This window comes from Oncorhynchus kisutch, linkage group LG9, assembly GCF_002021735.2.
Source record: "Oncorhynchus kisutch isolate 150728-3 linkage group LG9, Okis_V2, whole genome shotgun sequence".
Classification (NCBI taxonomy): Eukaryota; Metazoa; Chordata; class Actinopteri; order Salmoniformes; family Salmonidae; genus Oncorhynchus; species Oncorhynchus kisutch.
In genome coordinates, this window is record NC_034182.2 from 20,944,932 (window position 1) to 20,962,307 (window position 17,376).

Below are 17,376 nucleotides of genomic sequence, written 5' to 3' on the forward strand. Positions count from 1 at the left end.
TTAATTGCCCCTCCATGTTGCACACAATAAGCTTCCATTTCTCCTCTCACACTGGGATTTTTGGATGAATTAAGATGAAATCGTCAACCATTTTACTTTATTTGGCACTTAATATAGCCATTTTTTATTTAATCTTTTGAGATGGGAAAATTTGTAATTTATTAAGTTGAACATTGCTCTATATAACCGAATGTTAAATTATGTGAAATAAACTTACATTACCGAAATGGGGCTGATTTTCCAGTGACCTTTGAAGTGATCAATATGTTTAATATGGGGATACATCAGGCTATATGTTGTAGTAACCTCTTATGATCTAGGCTATGCATTTTCCAGGCTTACTATAAAATCCCTACACCCTTTTACATTTTCCTGTCTGTGCATGTGTTGCTGATGAGGCTGGTTTATGCCATTTGCCCTCAGCCAGTCGTTAGTTACAATAGGCAACATGTAGTAAGCCTCTTGTGACCTATTTTTGCAAGAACACTAACAATGTAATAACCATTTATTGGAAGCAGGCCTCAAATGTATCCTCAATCTATGTGTTTCTGAAGCTGGTTAGTAAGGATGTGAGCATTTTGGGTGATCTTAATGGTTCGCCTGGGCATGGTGTGTGCTGTCCTGCTCCAGGGTTGAGCTTACTGACTGCTTCCTCAAATCTGCAAAATAAACACACCGGCTCTATTTCATTAACAGAACGAGACTCGAAAGCTAGCGAACATCCGTATTCTCTCTCGTGCTGTGAGCTAGCTAGCGGAAGAGTCAGTCTCATCCGTATAAAAACAACGTCAATTCTTAAACACGTTGCCGCCACACAGATTTGGTCGACATTCAGAAAGGAAGCATATTTGATCCGTCATCTAGCGGGAAGGAAACGGGGTTGAGTGGAGACTAAAATGGAAAAGCACTCGGTTGGAGGAGGAGATAGCCCTGCGCTGCCGGGAGTACCGAATCGAAACAACCAGCCACGAGCGCTGCTCAACTCTGGATCGACACAGGCTAGCGCGGAGACATTGGACAGGTGAATATATAGCTTTTCCGGTCTCGCTACAAAACTGTTACTAGCTACACTGTTATGATGGATTTTGCACTGGGCAGTAGAAATATAAGAGCAAATTTCCCTTTCGTAGGCTGCAGTTGTTAGACATTGCTTGTCATATGTTGTTACAAAACGTTTAGAATGTTACTACAGCGTTAGTTGTGTGTATTGGCTCTTGGGCGGTGTCGTGTATAGGCCTATCGTTGTAGAAATGTGACTTGCTCTTTCCTAGGCAATAGCCTGCCTGCATGCATCATTTAGGTACTTGTTTGACATATGTTGTTAGTGTTGTTTTCAACGAGTTTAACGTTAATCCTCAAAGCGTTTCATTGTTCTGTAACATGCAGTAAATGCATTGTAAACTACCGTGTCTCTTGTGTATTTCGGCATTCGGCAACGAGAGCGCCAGATGGGCGTAGGGGATTTGTGCTAGTAATGGGTCGGGAACTGAATCGCATCGGTGTAAGAGCCGTTCATTTGGCTCCCTGATTTTTCACACTGCCTTTTGAGCTCAAAAGATTTTCTACAGATAAGTTAGAAAATAATGAGGATGAATCCTCACTGCACAAACAATAAATAGTGGGGAGAGCAAGTAAATCTGGTCCACGCTCTTTTTTTGCAGTGCGAAAAAAACGTAATATTCCATATTTGGCCAGTTAAAAATGTATTTGAATGCGCATTTCACGAGCTGACATAATGGCAGACTTTTGGGCTTCACATTGGAGATTAGTATTATATTTTTATTGTTCTATGTCGTTTCTTAAAGCATTTTGAATAAAGAGCCGTTTGGGAGCCAAATGAGCCGGCTCGCCGAAAAGACTCGGAATGCCCATCACTAATCTGTGCCAAGTGAACACGCCCCTGTTATAAAGTAGTGGCTTTGCCCAGCAGGAATCAGCCTAACCGCGACCTATTTTTGCCCAGATGTTGCAAACAGGCTTTTTTTTATGTGATGCAGCCTACTACTGTGTGTGACTGACTGCCTACCTCTGGTATCTCTTAAACATTGCTCTCTCTCTCTCTCTCCCTCCCTTGAAACCACTATTGAGCCCTCTGTCCCCCTCTGTCTGTCTCTTTGTTTTTGTGTCCCCTTGTCCCTCTCTCCTTTGAATTATCTCTCTGACTATTCCCCTCTCCCTCATGTCTCTCTCTCTCTCCCTCTCTTTCTGTATATCCCCCATATTCCTTTGTCTATCTGTGTGTGTGTGTGTGTGTGTCTCTCTCTCTCTGTCTCTGTCTTTCTGTATGTCCCCTATATACCTTCGTCTGTCTGTTTCTCTCTCTCCCTTCATCCCTCGCCCAGTCCTACAGGTTCTCATGTGGAGTGGTGTAAGCAGCTGATAGCAGCCACCATCTCCAGCCAGATATCATCCGTAACCCCAGACACTGCATCCAGAGACTTCAAGGTGGGGGAAACACACGTGGTTGGTCCCACACGGTCGCACGCACAAGCACTGATGCGCTCACACACGGTCGCATGCATTAGCATGGATACGCGCACGCACACACACACTTGCTGTTTGTAATAGCAGGCTTATAACAACACACACAAATGCGCACACAATAACAGGTTTAGACACCCACGTCATAACCTGTGTTTTCTGACTAACAGGTTGGGAGAAGGACAGATCTCCCAAGGGTAAGGTTAACCATAGCAGCAGCAGTGTTGCTTGTGTGTGTGCGCTTACACGCTCTATGTACCCTGGGTCGAGTGATTTGGGTAGTCTTCCATATGCTGAGTCTTTTCTATAGCAACTGACGTAGTCATGCAATGTCATTCTCTTTGCAAAGGCCACAGTCAACCTTTTGTCTGTCGCTCTCTTTGCACCATTCAGAAAGCATTATTTTAGTCATTTTAGTTTCTGAATTGATGTTATAGCTTTTGTGTTCAGCGGGTCAATGCTTCTCTCGCCGTCTGCTGCAGCTTTGCCTTCCGGTGATACAACAATGTTCAGGGGTCTTCTAGGCCTATCCTTTAGCTCTGTGTGTTTTGTGTATGTGAGTGTTAACCCGGAGAGTGTGTGTGTGTAGTAACTTGGTGTGTGCGGTTGTCTGTAACCAACAGGTGTCCAAGAGGCCTGTTCTCAGGGTAAGATTTGAAGACTGGTGGCGTCCACCCAACAGCCTTTTTAACATTCCTAGGTTACCTTAGTACTTGACAACCTGTCAAGGAGTGTGTAAACTACAGCGCAGTGTGTTTCTTTGTGATTACCTATATATCGTTTATTTGTGATGTTCATAGAACCCTGGTTTCGTCAGTAGCCTCCGGTAGCCACTAGATATGGTTGTAATAAACAGAGCAGTTTCTGTTTACTTCCTACAAATGTGGCTCTATCATTTCTAAATCAAACTGGGGGGAAAATAATAGAATCAATAACCAGGTTTCCATCCAACCTTTTTATTAGAGTAAGGTAAATGCCGGATAAAAAATGTCATGACAGGCCTGATGGAAACAGCAAATTTGTCGCTTAACTTTCCAAATGTCAACAAAATATTTTTGTGTCGGTAAAATGTATTATGTGTGGAATCACCTTCATGCGCAAATATTGATATAATAACCATCATATCGAAGTGAACTTGGAGTCACATGATAATGTGTTGTGGTCCTCCCACTACGACTCGTGAAAGCGTGCAGTTTATTAAGGCTGCAGATGAAATAAGTTACTTCCCCGGGTGGTGAAAGTGCACAGTGATGAGCTTGATGCTCCTTTCCAATAACTATAGAGGGTTTTATTCTGGTGACATGATGATAGATGCTTGACTGCCGTTTGACAAATAAAAATAATCTCGCTCTTTTGTCCATAATAATCTTATCGTGAAGTAGGCTATACCCACACTGTGTCTGTGAGCTGTTGGCTAGAGCACACGTGGCAATACCAGAGGACACACTCTCGCTGTATAACGCAACAATTTGTGTGGCAAAACCATCAGTGGAATTTAGTGGGCTCCCGAGTGGCGCAGCAGTCTAAGGCACTGCATCTCAATGCTAGAGGCGGCACTACAGACCTTGGTTTGATTCCAGGCTGTATCACAACCGGCTGCGATTGGGAGTCCCATAGGGCGGTGCACAATTGGCCCAGCGTCCTCCGGGGTAGGGTTTGGCCGGGGTAGGCCGTCATTGTAAATAAGAATTTGTTCTTAACTGATTTGCCTAGTTAAACAAGTCAATTTGATGAAAGCACCTCTCTGGTGGGAAAATGTACATATTGCTTTATGCAGATTTTGGATGGAAACCAGGCTAATGATGATGTTATTTTATACACAGAAGATCCTACAAACCCATTAACTGATGATCTTCTCAACTTCTCTATACCATTTCTGATGCATTTGTCATTTCCAACCATACTTCCTACATATTGGAATGCTGTCAAAAGTACTGTCAGACTGATTTGCAATATACTAAACATTAGCCGTTGATTACATCACCTTTTTTTCCCATAGCGAGGTTGTGGCTTTGCTCCCTTCTTCACTTCCTTTTAGAACTCTACTGACTAACTATTCTAATTTCTCCACAGTGCTTCACGTCCGTGACCTCAAAGACCCTTTTATCAACCTCTCTGCCACTTCTGCATTCTCTCTTTCTCTCACGTTCTCTCTCTCATTTTCTCTTTCCTCATTATCTCTCTTGTTCTCTCACGATAACTTGCAACTGTAAGATAATTAACTCTTCCCTTCGCTCTCTCTTTCTCTGCTTCCACGCTTGCCTTGCCTCCCATCTTGGTCCAGGACTTTATGGAAAGGGGACATTGTTACCAAGGCGATAGTGACTCTGCGCTTCCCCCCCACGCTTTGGCAAGTTTCGCTCTCTGTCCATCACTCCCTCCATCCCTCTCTCCTGCCCCTTCGGCCACCCCTGTTCCTTATCTACTGCTGCCCCTTTCCCTATTCCTCTGCCTCTTTCGCTCTCTCTCTTTTCCCCCCGCTCTCTCCATTCCTTCTCTTCCACCTACAACCTTCGTTTCATTCTCCTTCTGCCTCCCCCTCTCTTTGGCTGTGTAGCTGTAGCTCGGACAGTGAGAAATGGTTCTGCTTAGAACCCGATGTTCTGTTGAGAGTTCTAGATCTCTGAGATGGCTCTATGGTTCTATGTTCTAGGCTCTCAGAGACGGAACCAAGCAGGTCCAGATGGACGAAGTTCCACTGGTTCCGGGAGAGACCATCAAGGCTGTGGGTGGGCATCCATTCTGTGTCTCTGTCTTCTGTCGCTCTCTCGCGCTCACGTTCTCTCGCTCTCTCTCGAATCCAGCCACTACTTTTCTGTGTGCCTCTCTCTCCCTCTAGATCTCTTTTTCTCCATTTGGACTTATTTTCCCATTTTCTATACCTTTCTGTTTTCCTCTCTCTTGTTTTCAGCCTATTATGAGAGGAGCTCTAGTTGTTAACATGTTTCTGTTTGTTTTGTTGTTGTTTGTCCCCTCAGCCAAGGATGTGATGTACATCTGTCCCTTCACTGGCTTGGTGACAGGAACCCTCACCAGCACTGACTATAAACTATACTTTATCAGCCTGGAGAGGGTAAGAGCACCCACATACACACTCAGGTTTGACCCTCGTTCACCCAATTCTTTATTTCAAACTTTTATATGTGAACTTCCCCATCCTGTTCCCGTCTCATTCCCGTCCCATTCTCATCCCACTATTTTCCCAGGATACTCCCTTCATCCTGGATGTGAACCTGGGTGCGATCAGTCGTCTCGAGACCATCAGTGTCCAGAGTCATGGAGAGAACACACAGGGCATGGAGATAGTCTGTAAGGTGAGAAAGCACACCCTACGCCTGTTTATTAAGCCTGCACAAGGCTGTTATAAGCAGTCATAACAACCGCCATCAGTGGCCAGAGTCATGGAGGGAACACATAGGACATGGAGATATTCTGTAAGGTAAGAGAGAATGTAGTACATGTAGTACACACATGTAGTATTCTCTGTTAAAATGCATGTGCTTGCCCACAGGTTTACGAATTGTGTAAGAGAGTTGAAGGAACGATTGTTGGAAGATCTGGTGTCATTTGTATTCATAAATTTTACTTATAAAAACTCTTCTCTCTCTCTCCCCCCTTTCTCTCTCTCTCTCTACCTCCATCAGGACATGCGTAGTCCCCGGTTTGCCTATAAGAAGGAGGACGCCAGCCAACCAGAGATAGTGGAGGTTCTAACAAAACACACCTTCCCCCTATCAAATGGCCTGGTAAGACCTGTCAATCAACCAATACAGGGCGGGAGTTAAGGATCCTAGCATTCTGATAGGTGCCTGGCATGTAACGCAATATGGGTTGTGATCTTAGTTAAAATCCTTGCTTGTTCATTTGTTGAGACCTGTCACTTACTCTCCCTGTTTTTATCCCTTTGCAGCCCTTGTTTGCCTTCCTGTATAAGGAGAAGTTTCTTGTGGACGGATGGAAGGTGTACGATCCCATATCTGAGTACAAGAGACAGGTAACCATGGTTGATATTAGAGAAGAGATGAGAAATAGTATTCCTGATTTTCCAACATTAGAAAATCTGAACATTTCTGTGTAATTGGAGAAATCCCTTGAGATTTATTTGCTTTGAGTCTCAAAGTCCTTTTGAAATGTTTCATGTAAGACTAACGTATATGTAATGGATAAATGCAGACATTCCGGTACATTACTTAGGAAGTAATGGACAACTAAGCACACGTTTACCGGAAGAAATAACATGTTTTAAATTCTATTTTCATTTTGACATGTGAATACACACCTTCAAATTTTTTCCACTAAATCTGGTGGTTGTTAGTTCCAGTCGCGATTTTAGCATGTAAATCTTGGCGGGGCAAAAAAACGTGGGATACATACCAGCTAAGCCACAACACATCACTAAACAATACATTAATTGAACTAGAACGGTGATAAACGGTGTCCGCAAACTGTTAGGGCCTACATAAAGCTGTCCCAACAGCAGTCCCCACACCTTACCACTGCTACTCCTGGCTATGAGCGGAGCCTTGTTTGGCAGTGAAACAGTTCATTCAGCCTCATTTACTTCCTTTAAAAAAAACATAGCCAATGTGGTTTCTGCTGACAATTGAGATGTATAAACTATGGCATAAGGGGACGGCAAACGGATAATTTCGATTAAGACATTAATGAGCGAGCTGGGATGGACGTAGTCAATATAACTATTTGTTCAACACTTTTGAAATGTACAGCAACATAATTCAGAACATGGACCGTTCCTAGTGTTCTTCCTGTACACCAATTCAGAACCGTAAGATAAATAAAGGGGGCATATAAGCAGACAACGAAAGCTCTTACAATATTCAATGATTACATTTCTCAAAAACAGGTTATAGGCTACATGTGCACCACAAGTCAGAACAGTAGGCGAAATGAAGAGGTGAAAATAGACCAAATTATTAGGGTGATAAACATGGGCTACTAACAGCTTACGACACAACATACACTTAGTATTACTTTCTTAGCTATAGTATGCATATCAAATAAACACTTTCTTGTGCTGTGTTCACTTGAACAGGAAGGTGGCGCGGCGGCCCTTCGTTGGCAAATTCTGTCATCGAACTTTTTTACAATTCCGAGTTGGATGAAAGTTCAAAATGTATTTTCCCAGTCGTAGCTCGTTCCCAGTTGTCTTGAACTCTCTGAGGTCAGATTTTGCCGTTCCGAGTTAAGTTGTTTTGAGCGCGGCACAAATCATGCTTCGTTGACAGCATGGCCAATGTTGAATGTTTATAATTTTAAACTAGGAAAAAAGACCCTTAATCTTAGACTTTGGAACACACAGCTACTCCACTGAATAGCAGGCTAAGGATTTTGCAATGCTTGCATTTAGTCACACTGATTCCTTCCAAACCACTAATTTGTTGAATTTGCGATTTCCAACTAGTTGTGTAATGTTTATGGCCGATGAGCACTGATATGTTTTACCTATAATTTCTCTTCATATGACAAGGATTAAAAAGGATTTGCCAGTAGTGTTGATTCATGAGAATAACTGCTGGCTAGGATTTTGAAAGAATGATGTTGACATGATCAGTCTTTATTTTTTTATTTTATTTTACCTTTTATTTTACTAGGCAAGTCAGTTAAGAACAAATTCTACTGTAAATATGTGATTTGATGTCATTTTATCTGTGGCCTATAACTTTGAGCCTTCTTGGATGGGCACTTCTAATGTAACTCTATGACGGCACCCAAGGGGCTAGAATTGTTTTGCTCTACTCTTAGACTTGGCGGTGACGCTGTCCCCTTGAGTGACAGAACACTGAGCCAATCACAGCACGTTCAGTGTCTTCTTGTCAGGACTTTGTTCATTACGAGGATATCATTCACATTGCATATCAAAAACTAGGCTAGAAGCTAGCTAAATAGTTTGTTGCTAGGAAACATGCCAATGTGACAAATGAATTCAACAATGTCAGTTGCTGAAAACCGCTGGTCAAACTACAAATATGTGGGAGGATTTGACAGCATAGCGCCACTTGCGTCATGACTGCAACATTGAAGGACCGAGGACATTCATGTTCATCCCATTACTCGCCACGTTAGGTCATCAGATGTCTCTGCAAAAACAAACAAATGAATGCTAGCTAGCTACGTTTTTTCCCCTCGTTCGGCCTGCGTTTACAATGTATCCAATATCCGTTTGTGTGGATGTTGGTTTTGCGTTCTGTAACTTTGTAGCAAGGATGGTCTTGCGTGTGCAGTGTATCTGTCCCAGAGACATCCAACTGTCCCGTAAGATTTGATTTGATTTGATTTATATCTGTTTTTAATGCCCATTTCTAGAATGCCCTTCTTGCCAATCAGAAAACAGTCTTAAACAATGCTGTAGTCAAAGAACTGATGAATGAACTGTTGCTCACTACATTTAGAGGCTCTTGTATTCCTGCTCTCCCCACACCAGGGTCTTCCCAACGAGAGTTGGGCCATCAGTAAGATGAACAGTAGTTATGAGGTGTGTGACACCTACCCTGCCCTGCTGGTCATCCCCACTAGCATCAAGGACGATGACCTCAAACGAGTTGTGGCCTTCAGGGCCAGGCACCGCATACCGGTACGTCTGGGGATGTGTGAGGGGGTGGTATGTGTAAAAAAAAAAAAAAAAAGGTTTTAAAGATATGTGTTTTACCTGTTGGTGCTAGCTGTGTGTATACTGTGTACATGTTTAAATGTGCTGTTATTTTAAAAGTTACCTGGAAAGTTTCCTAAACTTTTCTTCCTTATGCCGAAACTTACCTTGTACCCCGCTAGGTGTTTACCATAAATCCACCCAGAGAGCCAGGCCGCTATAGTCGTTAGCAGCCAGCTAACTCCTTCCTTCCTTCTCTCTCCTTCCTCTTCTTTAGGTATTGTCATGGATCCACCCGGAGAGCCAGGCCACTATAGTCCGTAGCAGTCAGCCTTTAGTGGGACCCTCTGACCGGCGCTGTAAGGAGGACGAAAGATACCTCCAGACCATCATGGATGCTAACGCACAGTCTCACAAACTCACCATATTTGACGCCCGACAGAGCAGCGTGGCAGACAACAACAAGGTGATCTATTGCAATTTAAGACCGATGTCGTCAACTGGAGACCGTGATGTAAGCATTGGTGTTCAAGATTAGTTTGACTTGAATCTCTGCTATGTTCTATATCACAACGTGTTTTATGGGGACCGTAAAGGGACGGTATGGTAAATGTCTGGTATGTACGGTGTTTTGAGCAATTTTGGTGAATGTCCTGTAACTGTGTCTGCCTGTTTTATGAGGTCACTCTTATGTCACACCACCAGCTCTCCAAGGGCTATTGATTACTTCGTGTCTGTTTCCATCTCTTCTCTCTCCTACCCTCTCCCTTTTTCATTTTCTCTTTTTTTTCTCTTTTGCCACTCCTTTTTTCGCTCTGCTAAATGTCCTTTCCACCCCTCTCTCCTCCAGGCTAAGGATGGTGGTTATGAGAGTGAGAGTTTCTATCCCAACGTGGAACTCAACTTCCTGGAGATCCCCAACATCCACGTAATGAGGGAGTCACTGAGGAAACTGAAAGAAGTGGTCTACCCTAGTACAGATGAGGCTCACTGGCACTCTGCAGTCGACCAGACACACTGGCTAGAGTACATGCGGGTGAGGACTCTCTCTCTTGCCCTCTCTCGCTCACACGCACATACACACACACTGGCTCAAGGGAGAGAGACGGATACGCACACAACACATTTTCACAAGTCCTTACATATCCCCCCCCCAGGTTCTCCTTGCGGGTGCAGTGCGTATAGCTGACAAGCTGGAGTCTGGTAAAACCTCTGTGGTGGTCCACTGTAGTGATGGGTGGGACCGGACAGCCCAGCTCACCTCTCTGGCCATGCTGATGCTGGACAGCCACTACCGCACCCTCAGGGGCTTCCAGGTGAGTAAGAGGGATGGGGAAAGGGGGAGGAGGAGAATGTTTAAGGGCTGGAGAGAGGACGGCCACTACCGCACCCTCAGGGGCTTCCAGGTGAGAAGGAAGGTTGGGAGGGAAGGAAGGAAGGGAAGAGAAGAGAAGAGAGGGAGAGTAGACTGGTGAGTGAGGAAGGGAAACCTTTGTCTCTCGTCATTTGTGTTAGAAGTAAAGTATAAGAGGTGTGTCTTCTCAGGTACTGCTGGAGAAGGAGTGGATCAGCTTCGGACACAAGTTCGCCGCGGTGAGAGGAGTGTGTGTGATGTCCGCATTGTTTCTTGTGTGTTTTCTTAAAGATGTGTGAGAGGATCTTTGTGTGTGTGTGCGTAATAACCTGTGTGGGTGTGTTTCTCAGCGTGTGGGCCATGGGGATGAGAACCATGCCAACTCGGAGAGATCACCTCTCTTCATCCAATTTATAGACTGTGTCTGGCAGATGACCCGACAGGTGAGTGTTACACACACACACACACACAGAGACGCACGTACAGACCGACACAAACACACACAGTACGTACATGTAGACACACATCTGGTGAGATTTCTCTGCTACACACACACACACACACAGGTAATTGTGTAATAATTGTGTAGTTATACTCAATCTGTCTTTCTGTCTCTTTATTTGTTTAAAGTTCCCTGCAGCATTTGAGTTCAATGAGTTGTTCCTAATCACCATTCTGGACCACCTCTACAGCTGCCTCTTTGGTACGTTCCTCTACAACAGCGAACAGGAGAGAGTCGTCAATGTAAGTATCATTTCTTCACCGGCGGGGGTGGGAGGCTGAGTATTACAGTCCTCAGCTGGTCTCTTACAGTAAAACTGTCTATGGAATGTTAATTGATTCCTGACCATCTGTCTCTTCTTCTTCCTCCACAGGAAGTCCAGACCAAGACAGTCTCTTTATGGTCCTACATCAACAGTCAACCAGAGGACTTCACCAACCCGTTCTATGTGGACTATGAGCACCACGTCCTGTACCCACTGGCTAGTGTTCGACACCTGGAGCTGTGGACCGGGTATTACGTGCGATGGAACCCCCGTATGAGGCCGCAGGTAGGGGTGGTAGTGCGCTTGTTGAGGGAGGGAGGGAGGGAGGGAGGAAAAGTGTGTGTGGGGGGTCTGAAATCTGTCTTGCCTACTACTTACATAAACTGCTTACTGTGTACCAATCGTACTATATTCTATTTAGAAAAACTAGATTTGAAAAATATATATATTTTAGGATAAGGCTGTAACGTAACAAAATGTGGAAAAAGCGAAGTGGTCTGAATACTTTCCAAACGCGTTGTATGTTTGTGTATATCGTACTAACCATGTCTCTCTCCCCATCAGATGCCAGTGCACCAGAACCTGAAGGAGTTGTTGTTCCTGAAAGCTGAGTTACAGAGGAAGGTTGAAGAGTTACAGAGAGAAGCATCTTCATCACACGGCTCTCTTTCCTCTTCATCAGAACACACATCATCACCCTCACACAGCGGGGGCACGCCCCTACACACCACCGTCTGAATACACACACATACCCCTACCAACACATTTGTCTTTGTATTCCCCTATTTTTCCACAAGTGTTTTTATCATAGAGAAAATAAGTACACACTTGTAACAAAGTTTCGTTCTTGGTTGTATTCAAATAAGAGAAAAGATATAGGGTAATGTAATTGTTGAAAGAAATATTACAGTATTGAGAGAAATGCACCATAATATTTTGTTGAACGTTGAAAGTGTAAATATAAATAGATGTAACTAATATATTTATACCTACCAAAAGTATACTCTTTACAAATGACAACAATTTCTAATTGAATTGAATTCATATTTCTAAACTATCAATAGCACTTCTTAACTGCCACATTCCAGTAAACATGTATTATCAACTCAATGGCAGCCTATTCCCTATAGGTCCCGGTCAAAAGTAGTGCACTATGACGGGAATAGGGTGCCATTTGGAGTGTAGACTGAATAAGATCTCTATCTCTCTGAACTAACTTAACCTGATCCAGCTGTGCCATAACTATTCCTCTGTAATATAATGTGCCCCCCCTCTTCCTGTCCGTCCGTTTAATGTGGAGGTTTACCTTTTTGTGTATGTTGTGTTCCTATCAACACGTTCCATTGAAAGTCTCTGTGCACGTGTTTTTTTTACGTCATTTTTTTCCTATTCAATGTGTGTTTAATTTCTATGCAATGGTGATATCCATATGATCTGTATTATATCTTGTATTCTTGTTATCTTTGGTATTCCTTTGTGACTTTTCTTTCGTTGTGCTGACTTTTCTTTCATTGTGGTGACGCCAAATCCTTATTTTAGGTTACCATTTACACCGAGATGCTCTCCTTGCCCTCTGCCGACGTTAATCAATGGTAATGTGGTCTGAGCTCATATCCCCTTTGTGGCTTTGAAGACACACTTCAGCAATACTGACATCCTGTGATACCAATATCCTTTTCCTTGAGGATTAGATAAATGATATTGAAGTCTAACTAACCTTAATGTCTTCGATATTGTGTATGGTTCCTACTGTATATGGTGGTTGTAACTGTTTCTAGTTTCATGTGATTGGTTATAACCACTGTTTCCTGTGTCAAGTTTATGTTCTCATTACTGTGCTGCAACTTCATTGATCTTTTCTGTGGTAAATGTGATTATTTTCCAATTATTGTAACCTATTGTTTTTCTCTTAGTTATTTTTGGGGGGTTGACATGGTCAAATAACTCAAGAATAGATTGGTAACAAATGTTCTAATTTGGCACACAAAACCTAGAGGCCATGAGTAACTTAATAAATAAAACTTGTCACCAACTGGCCTATAGGTGGCGCTGTTATAAGCAGTCTCACTTACCCCCTCATATCCATCGCCCCGTTTGACCTAGAGACTTGAAACATTGTACATGGGTGAACAAATTTGCTTCAAGGACCCATAAGGTCAGGATTCATTTTCCTCCATCTTGAAAATGTACAAATAACACCAAATTCGGTATGTAGGCCCATCTTTTAACTTCGCTTGAGAAACGCTAAAGTACATTGCGTCAAACTCATTCCAAGGAGGGCTGAGTGTCGGCAGGTTTTCGCTCCACCCTTGTACTTGATTGATGAATTAAGGTCACTAATTAAGGGGCGGCAGGTAGCCTAATGGTTTTGGCGTGGGGCCAGTAATTGAAAGGTTGCTTGATCGAATCCCGAGCTCACAAGGTAAAAATCTGTCGTTCTGCTGGTGAGCAAGGCAGTTAACCCAGGCGCCGAAGACGTGGATGTCTATTAAGGCAGCCCCACCGCACCTCTGATTCAGATGGGTTGGGTTAAATGCGGAAGACACATTTCAGTTGAATACATTGTTGGACAACTGACACGGCATCCCTCTTTCCCTTTATTAAGGAACCTGGTGGTCTTAATTGAAAGGAAAAACCTGCAGACACTCGGCCCTCTGTTTGATACCCCTGATTGGTTAAGAGATGGCTGAGTTATTGATAAATCAGGAAATTTGATTTGACCTGTCTATTTATATCCTTTGTAAATCCACTCCACAATGGCCTGGAATCAAATGGAAATGTTAAGTTTGGCATTGAAATTTAAAAAAGGAAACTTAACTATTTACATGTTTAACTATATAATGGTAATGCATCAAATAATCATAAATCTTCTCATGGACTAAAAGTCAGAAACTCAATTTGGTATTTGGACTCATCACAATAGTGCCTAAGGAGTTTGAGAAATAGTATTAGCACATATTGTAATATGCTAAAAATACTTAAAATCTTCTTCTCCTGAACTATATGACTAAATGACACCAAATTGGTATCATATGAGACCAAATTGAATGTAGGCCCATAGTTTGAGAAAAGCTAAGGAATTGGTCAAAAGATGGTTGAGTTATTGACAAATCAAAAATCTGATTTTATGTGTACATTCAACTTGAAACTTGTCACTATTTTGGTATTTATATTTTTTAAAACAAGGAAACTATTAATAGCAAATATTTATTGAATATTCGAAACATACAATATACTTGCAGTGAAGCCGCTCAACAACTACATCATACCAGTCATCCAACAGATTCCCATTCAGAGAGACACACAGTAGCATCCAGGGTCAATGTCCTGCTCAAGGGCACGTTGGCCGATCTCCTGCCAGGCCAAAAAACGTGAACCAGAACCCTCCAAGATCCCCCCCCCCCCCCCCCCCCACACAGTTCCCCAATAGCTGTCCCTCAACCATTCGAGACCCCTCCCAAGAACTACAATTAATTCCATTCCCCACTTCCAAGAATCCCCCAATAACCAAGAGAATGAACTAAAGAGAAAAAAAGGAAACGACAGAAGCAAACAACGCAAAAAATATAATAAAACCAAATAATACATTTAAACAAAGGACATCAAGGACAACTAAAATCATAACAGCAAATGCCAACTGTATATGTTTGTGCGTGTTCTTGTATGTGTTTATTTGAATGAGAGTGTGTATATGCATGTGGACAAACACCTGCGTGGCATCAGCCTCAGGCTGATTCAAATGTACTTTTTATTATGTTTCGATTATTTTATGCCCCAAATATTCAACATTTTGTTGGTGGCAAGATACTTTGCAGATGTAACACTCATGCTCAGAATCATCTGCAATCATATTCTCATGAACCGTAACGGCAGATTCACTCAATATGTTGTATTTACATCGTTACATCAGTCTAAATGGGTTTCAGTAAAAAATAGTTGCCGTATTCAGATATGGCCACACTGTACATATAAATGCACGTTAGCACATATGCTAATAAGAAAAATACTTGAAAAATCATCTTCTCATGAACCATAAAGCCTGTCGCATGCTTCCCAGTCAAAACAGTTTGTGCAAATATTATGACAACATTTTGACGTTTCGTTTTTTTTTTTGCCGACTGTTCGCACACATCAAAATGTTTCTTGAGGCAAGTCAGTCTGGTAGCCGAAGTCTACGGCCATTGATGGTCAACAGTACTACTCGTAGTAGGAGTGGGAACTATGGACGGGATTCTTCAATTAAGTGTTTTTTATTCAACGAGAGACAACTAGTTTTCATGAGAAAAAAAATCACTTGATAAATACTCCACCAAACATCCAAGTTAGATGTACAATTGCACGACTAAGACCAAAAATGTCAACATTAATTACAGAATTCTTGATTTATCTTAGATTAATTCAGACTTTTTTGAGGAAGTGTATACTGGCTATGTTGTTGCTATGGCGTCTGAAGAGGGACAAACAGTAATATTGTAGCTTCACTCGTTTTTCAAGCAAATGTCTTTTGGGGGCGTATGCCAGTCACAGGAGTTTGCTTCGCCCACACCAGGGCTATAAGAAATGAACCGATGGACATGGGGCCATGGAATTTGGTATTTAAACCGTATGTATATGGGCCTTAGAAGCAATGTGAATATTAATTCACTGCTACCTTTAAAAAATATATTTTTTTATTGAACATTTATCTAAATAGGCAAGTCATTAAGAGCAAAGTCTTATTTACAATGATGGCCTATACCAGCTAAACCTGGACAACGCTGCGGGTTGTGATATCACGGCCAGGTGTGATACAGCCTGGACCTTAGTTGGCTGCACCAGACCAGTTGGTGGGACTATAGATGTCAGTGGCACCATTGGATACTAGAGCAATAACTATTGGTCAGGCGGACTTTGCCTCATAAAAATGTGTTCGATTTAAGTTATGCAGACAAACAATGTGAAATATTGCATATTGTTGCCATATTACGTGGGTGGAACATAGCCAAACCCTCCCCTAACTCGGATTTAGCTGGGCCAATTGTGCGACTCCTCATGGGTCTCCCGGTCACGTCCGGCTGTGAGGGGGTATGATCTTTAACCCTCTTTCTCACTCATCATTATTTTTTTATTCATTCAGGATTATCCGTAATCATGGTAGCATCCACATTAATTTGGATTAGAAATATTTTCTATTCTTATTTATAATAAAAGTGACTCAAATTACACTTAATTATTAACCATACATTTCTATTGGGCACAAAATAATCTGAAACACAACCAAAATTAACTCACAAGCTAGATGTAGCCATTGCCTCCTAGGAATATGGGATCAAATGCTAAACCTTTGACTACTTTATTGATAAGCATCTTTAGAATTCATTATTGCTCATCCTTATCGAGGGTGTCAATCATTTCAGACCCCACTGTGTATAAACAATTTAGTTTATTTTACTTTTAAGTAAAATGTTTTGAAAGATTACCTGTTGCATTCAAAGATAGCCAACCTACAGTACTAGACTAAACTTCACTTGCATCATCCTTGTGGTATTGAGAGATAAACATGGTAATGCTTTCACTGATTGAACATAAAGTAAATAGTTCCTACATCAGTGATCATAAACTAGATTCAACTTGCGGCCTGATTTTTTTCTAGAGCAGATGGTCACAAATACTTTGTAAATTGCCTGCAAGAAGCCCAAACAAATATAATACTTGACTAAAACATTATTTCAAACTTAGCTTACAATTGTATACGATCACATGTTATGCTTTGGAATACTTTGGAACAGATTTCCATAATTAAAATCACTTGGAGCTGATTTGGTGTTTATTTTATGTTCAACAATAAAAATTAAATAAAACATTTTTCTCAGAAAACTTGGGGGACCACATAAAATCACCTACGGGTCAAATATAGCCTGTGGGCCACCAGATGGGGAACCCTGTCCTACATGATGGAGTGATTGCTTTGTTATCCAACTGATCTTGTATCTTTCCTGTCATCCTGTGAACCCCGATCATTGCTGCTCACAGATTTTTTTACCATGTGTTTTTTTTCAGTCATCTAACATGTCAAGCATTCGGTATTATCCTTTGGTGCTTCTGTGAATACTCTAAATTAATCCCAACCCCCTTGGAAACCCCCTGCATATGAACTAGCCTGAGTGCCTGTCTGTTTGTGTTATCAT

The 17,376-nt window shown here is 42.1% G+C and overlaps 1 protein-coding gene across 5 annotated transcripts; it reads left to right on the forward strand.

Annotated features, from left to right (window-relative positions):
* The first annotated feature begins 685 nt into the window (after positions 1-685).
* mtmr1a (myotubularin related protein 1a) lies at positions 686-13,244 on the forward strand. 5 transcript variants are annotated; one of them, XM_020491288.2, is made up of 18 exons: positions 686-1,021; positions 2,343-2,445; positions 2,652-2,678; positions 3,105-3,128; positions 5,135-5,210; positions 5,460-5,554; positions 5,688-5,795; positions 6,126-6,227; positions 6,392-6,475; positions 8,924-9,073; positions 9,366-9,554; positions 9,939-10,124; positions 10,246-10,404; positions 10,634-10,681; positions 10,793-10,885; positions 11,073-11,186; positions 11,318-11,494; positions 11,774-13,244. In XM_020491288.2, exons 1-18 carry the CDS (start codon positions 897-899, stop codon positions 11,945-11,947), a joined length of 2,034 nt encoding a protein of 677 aa, XP_020346877.1. In that variant the 5' UTR covers positions 686-896; the 3' UTR covers positions 11,948-13,244. The 5 variants fall into 5 exon arrangements, with proteins under 5 accessions (XP_020346877.1, XP_020346878.1, XP_020346880.1 ...); XM_020491289.2 differs by lacking the exon at positions 3,105-3,128; XM_020491291.2 differs by lacking the exons at positions 2,652-2,678; positions 3,105-3,128.
* The last annotated feature ends 4,132 nt before the right edge of the window (positions 13,245-17,376 follow it).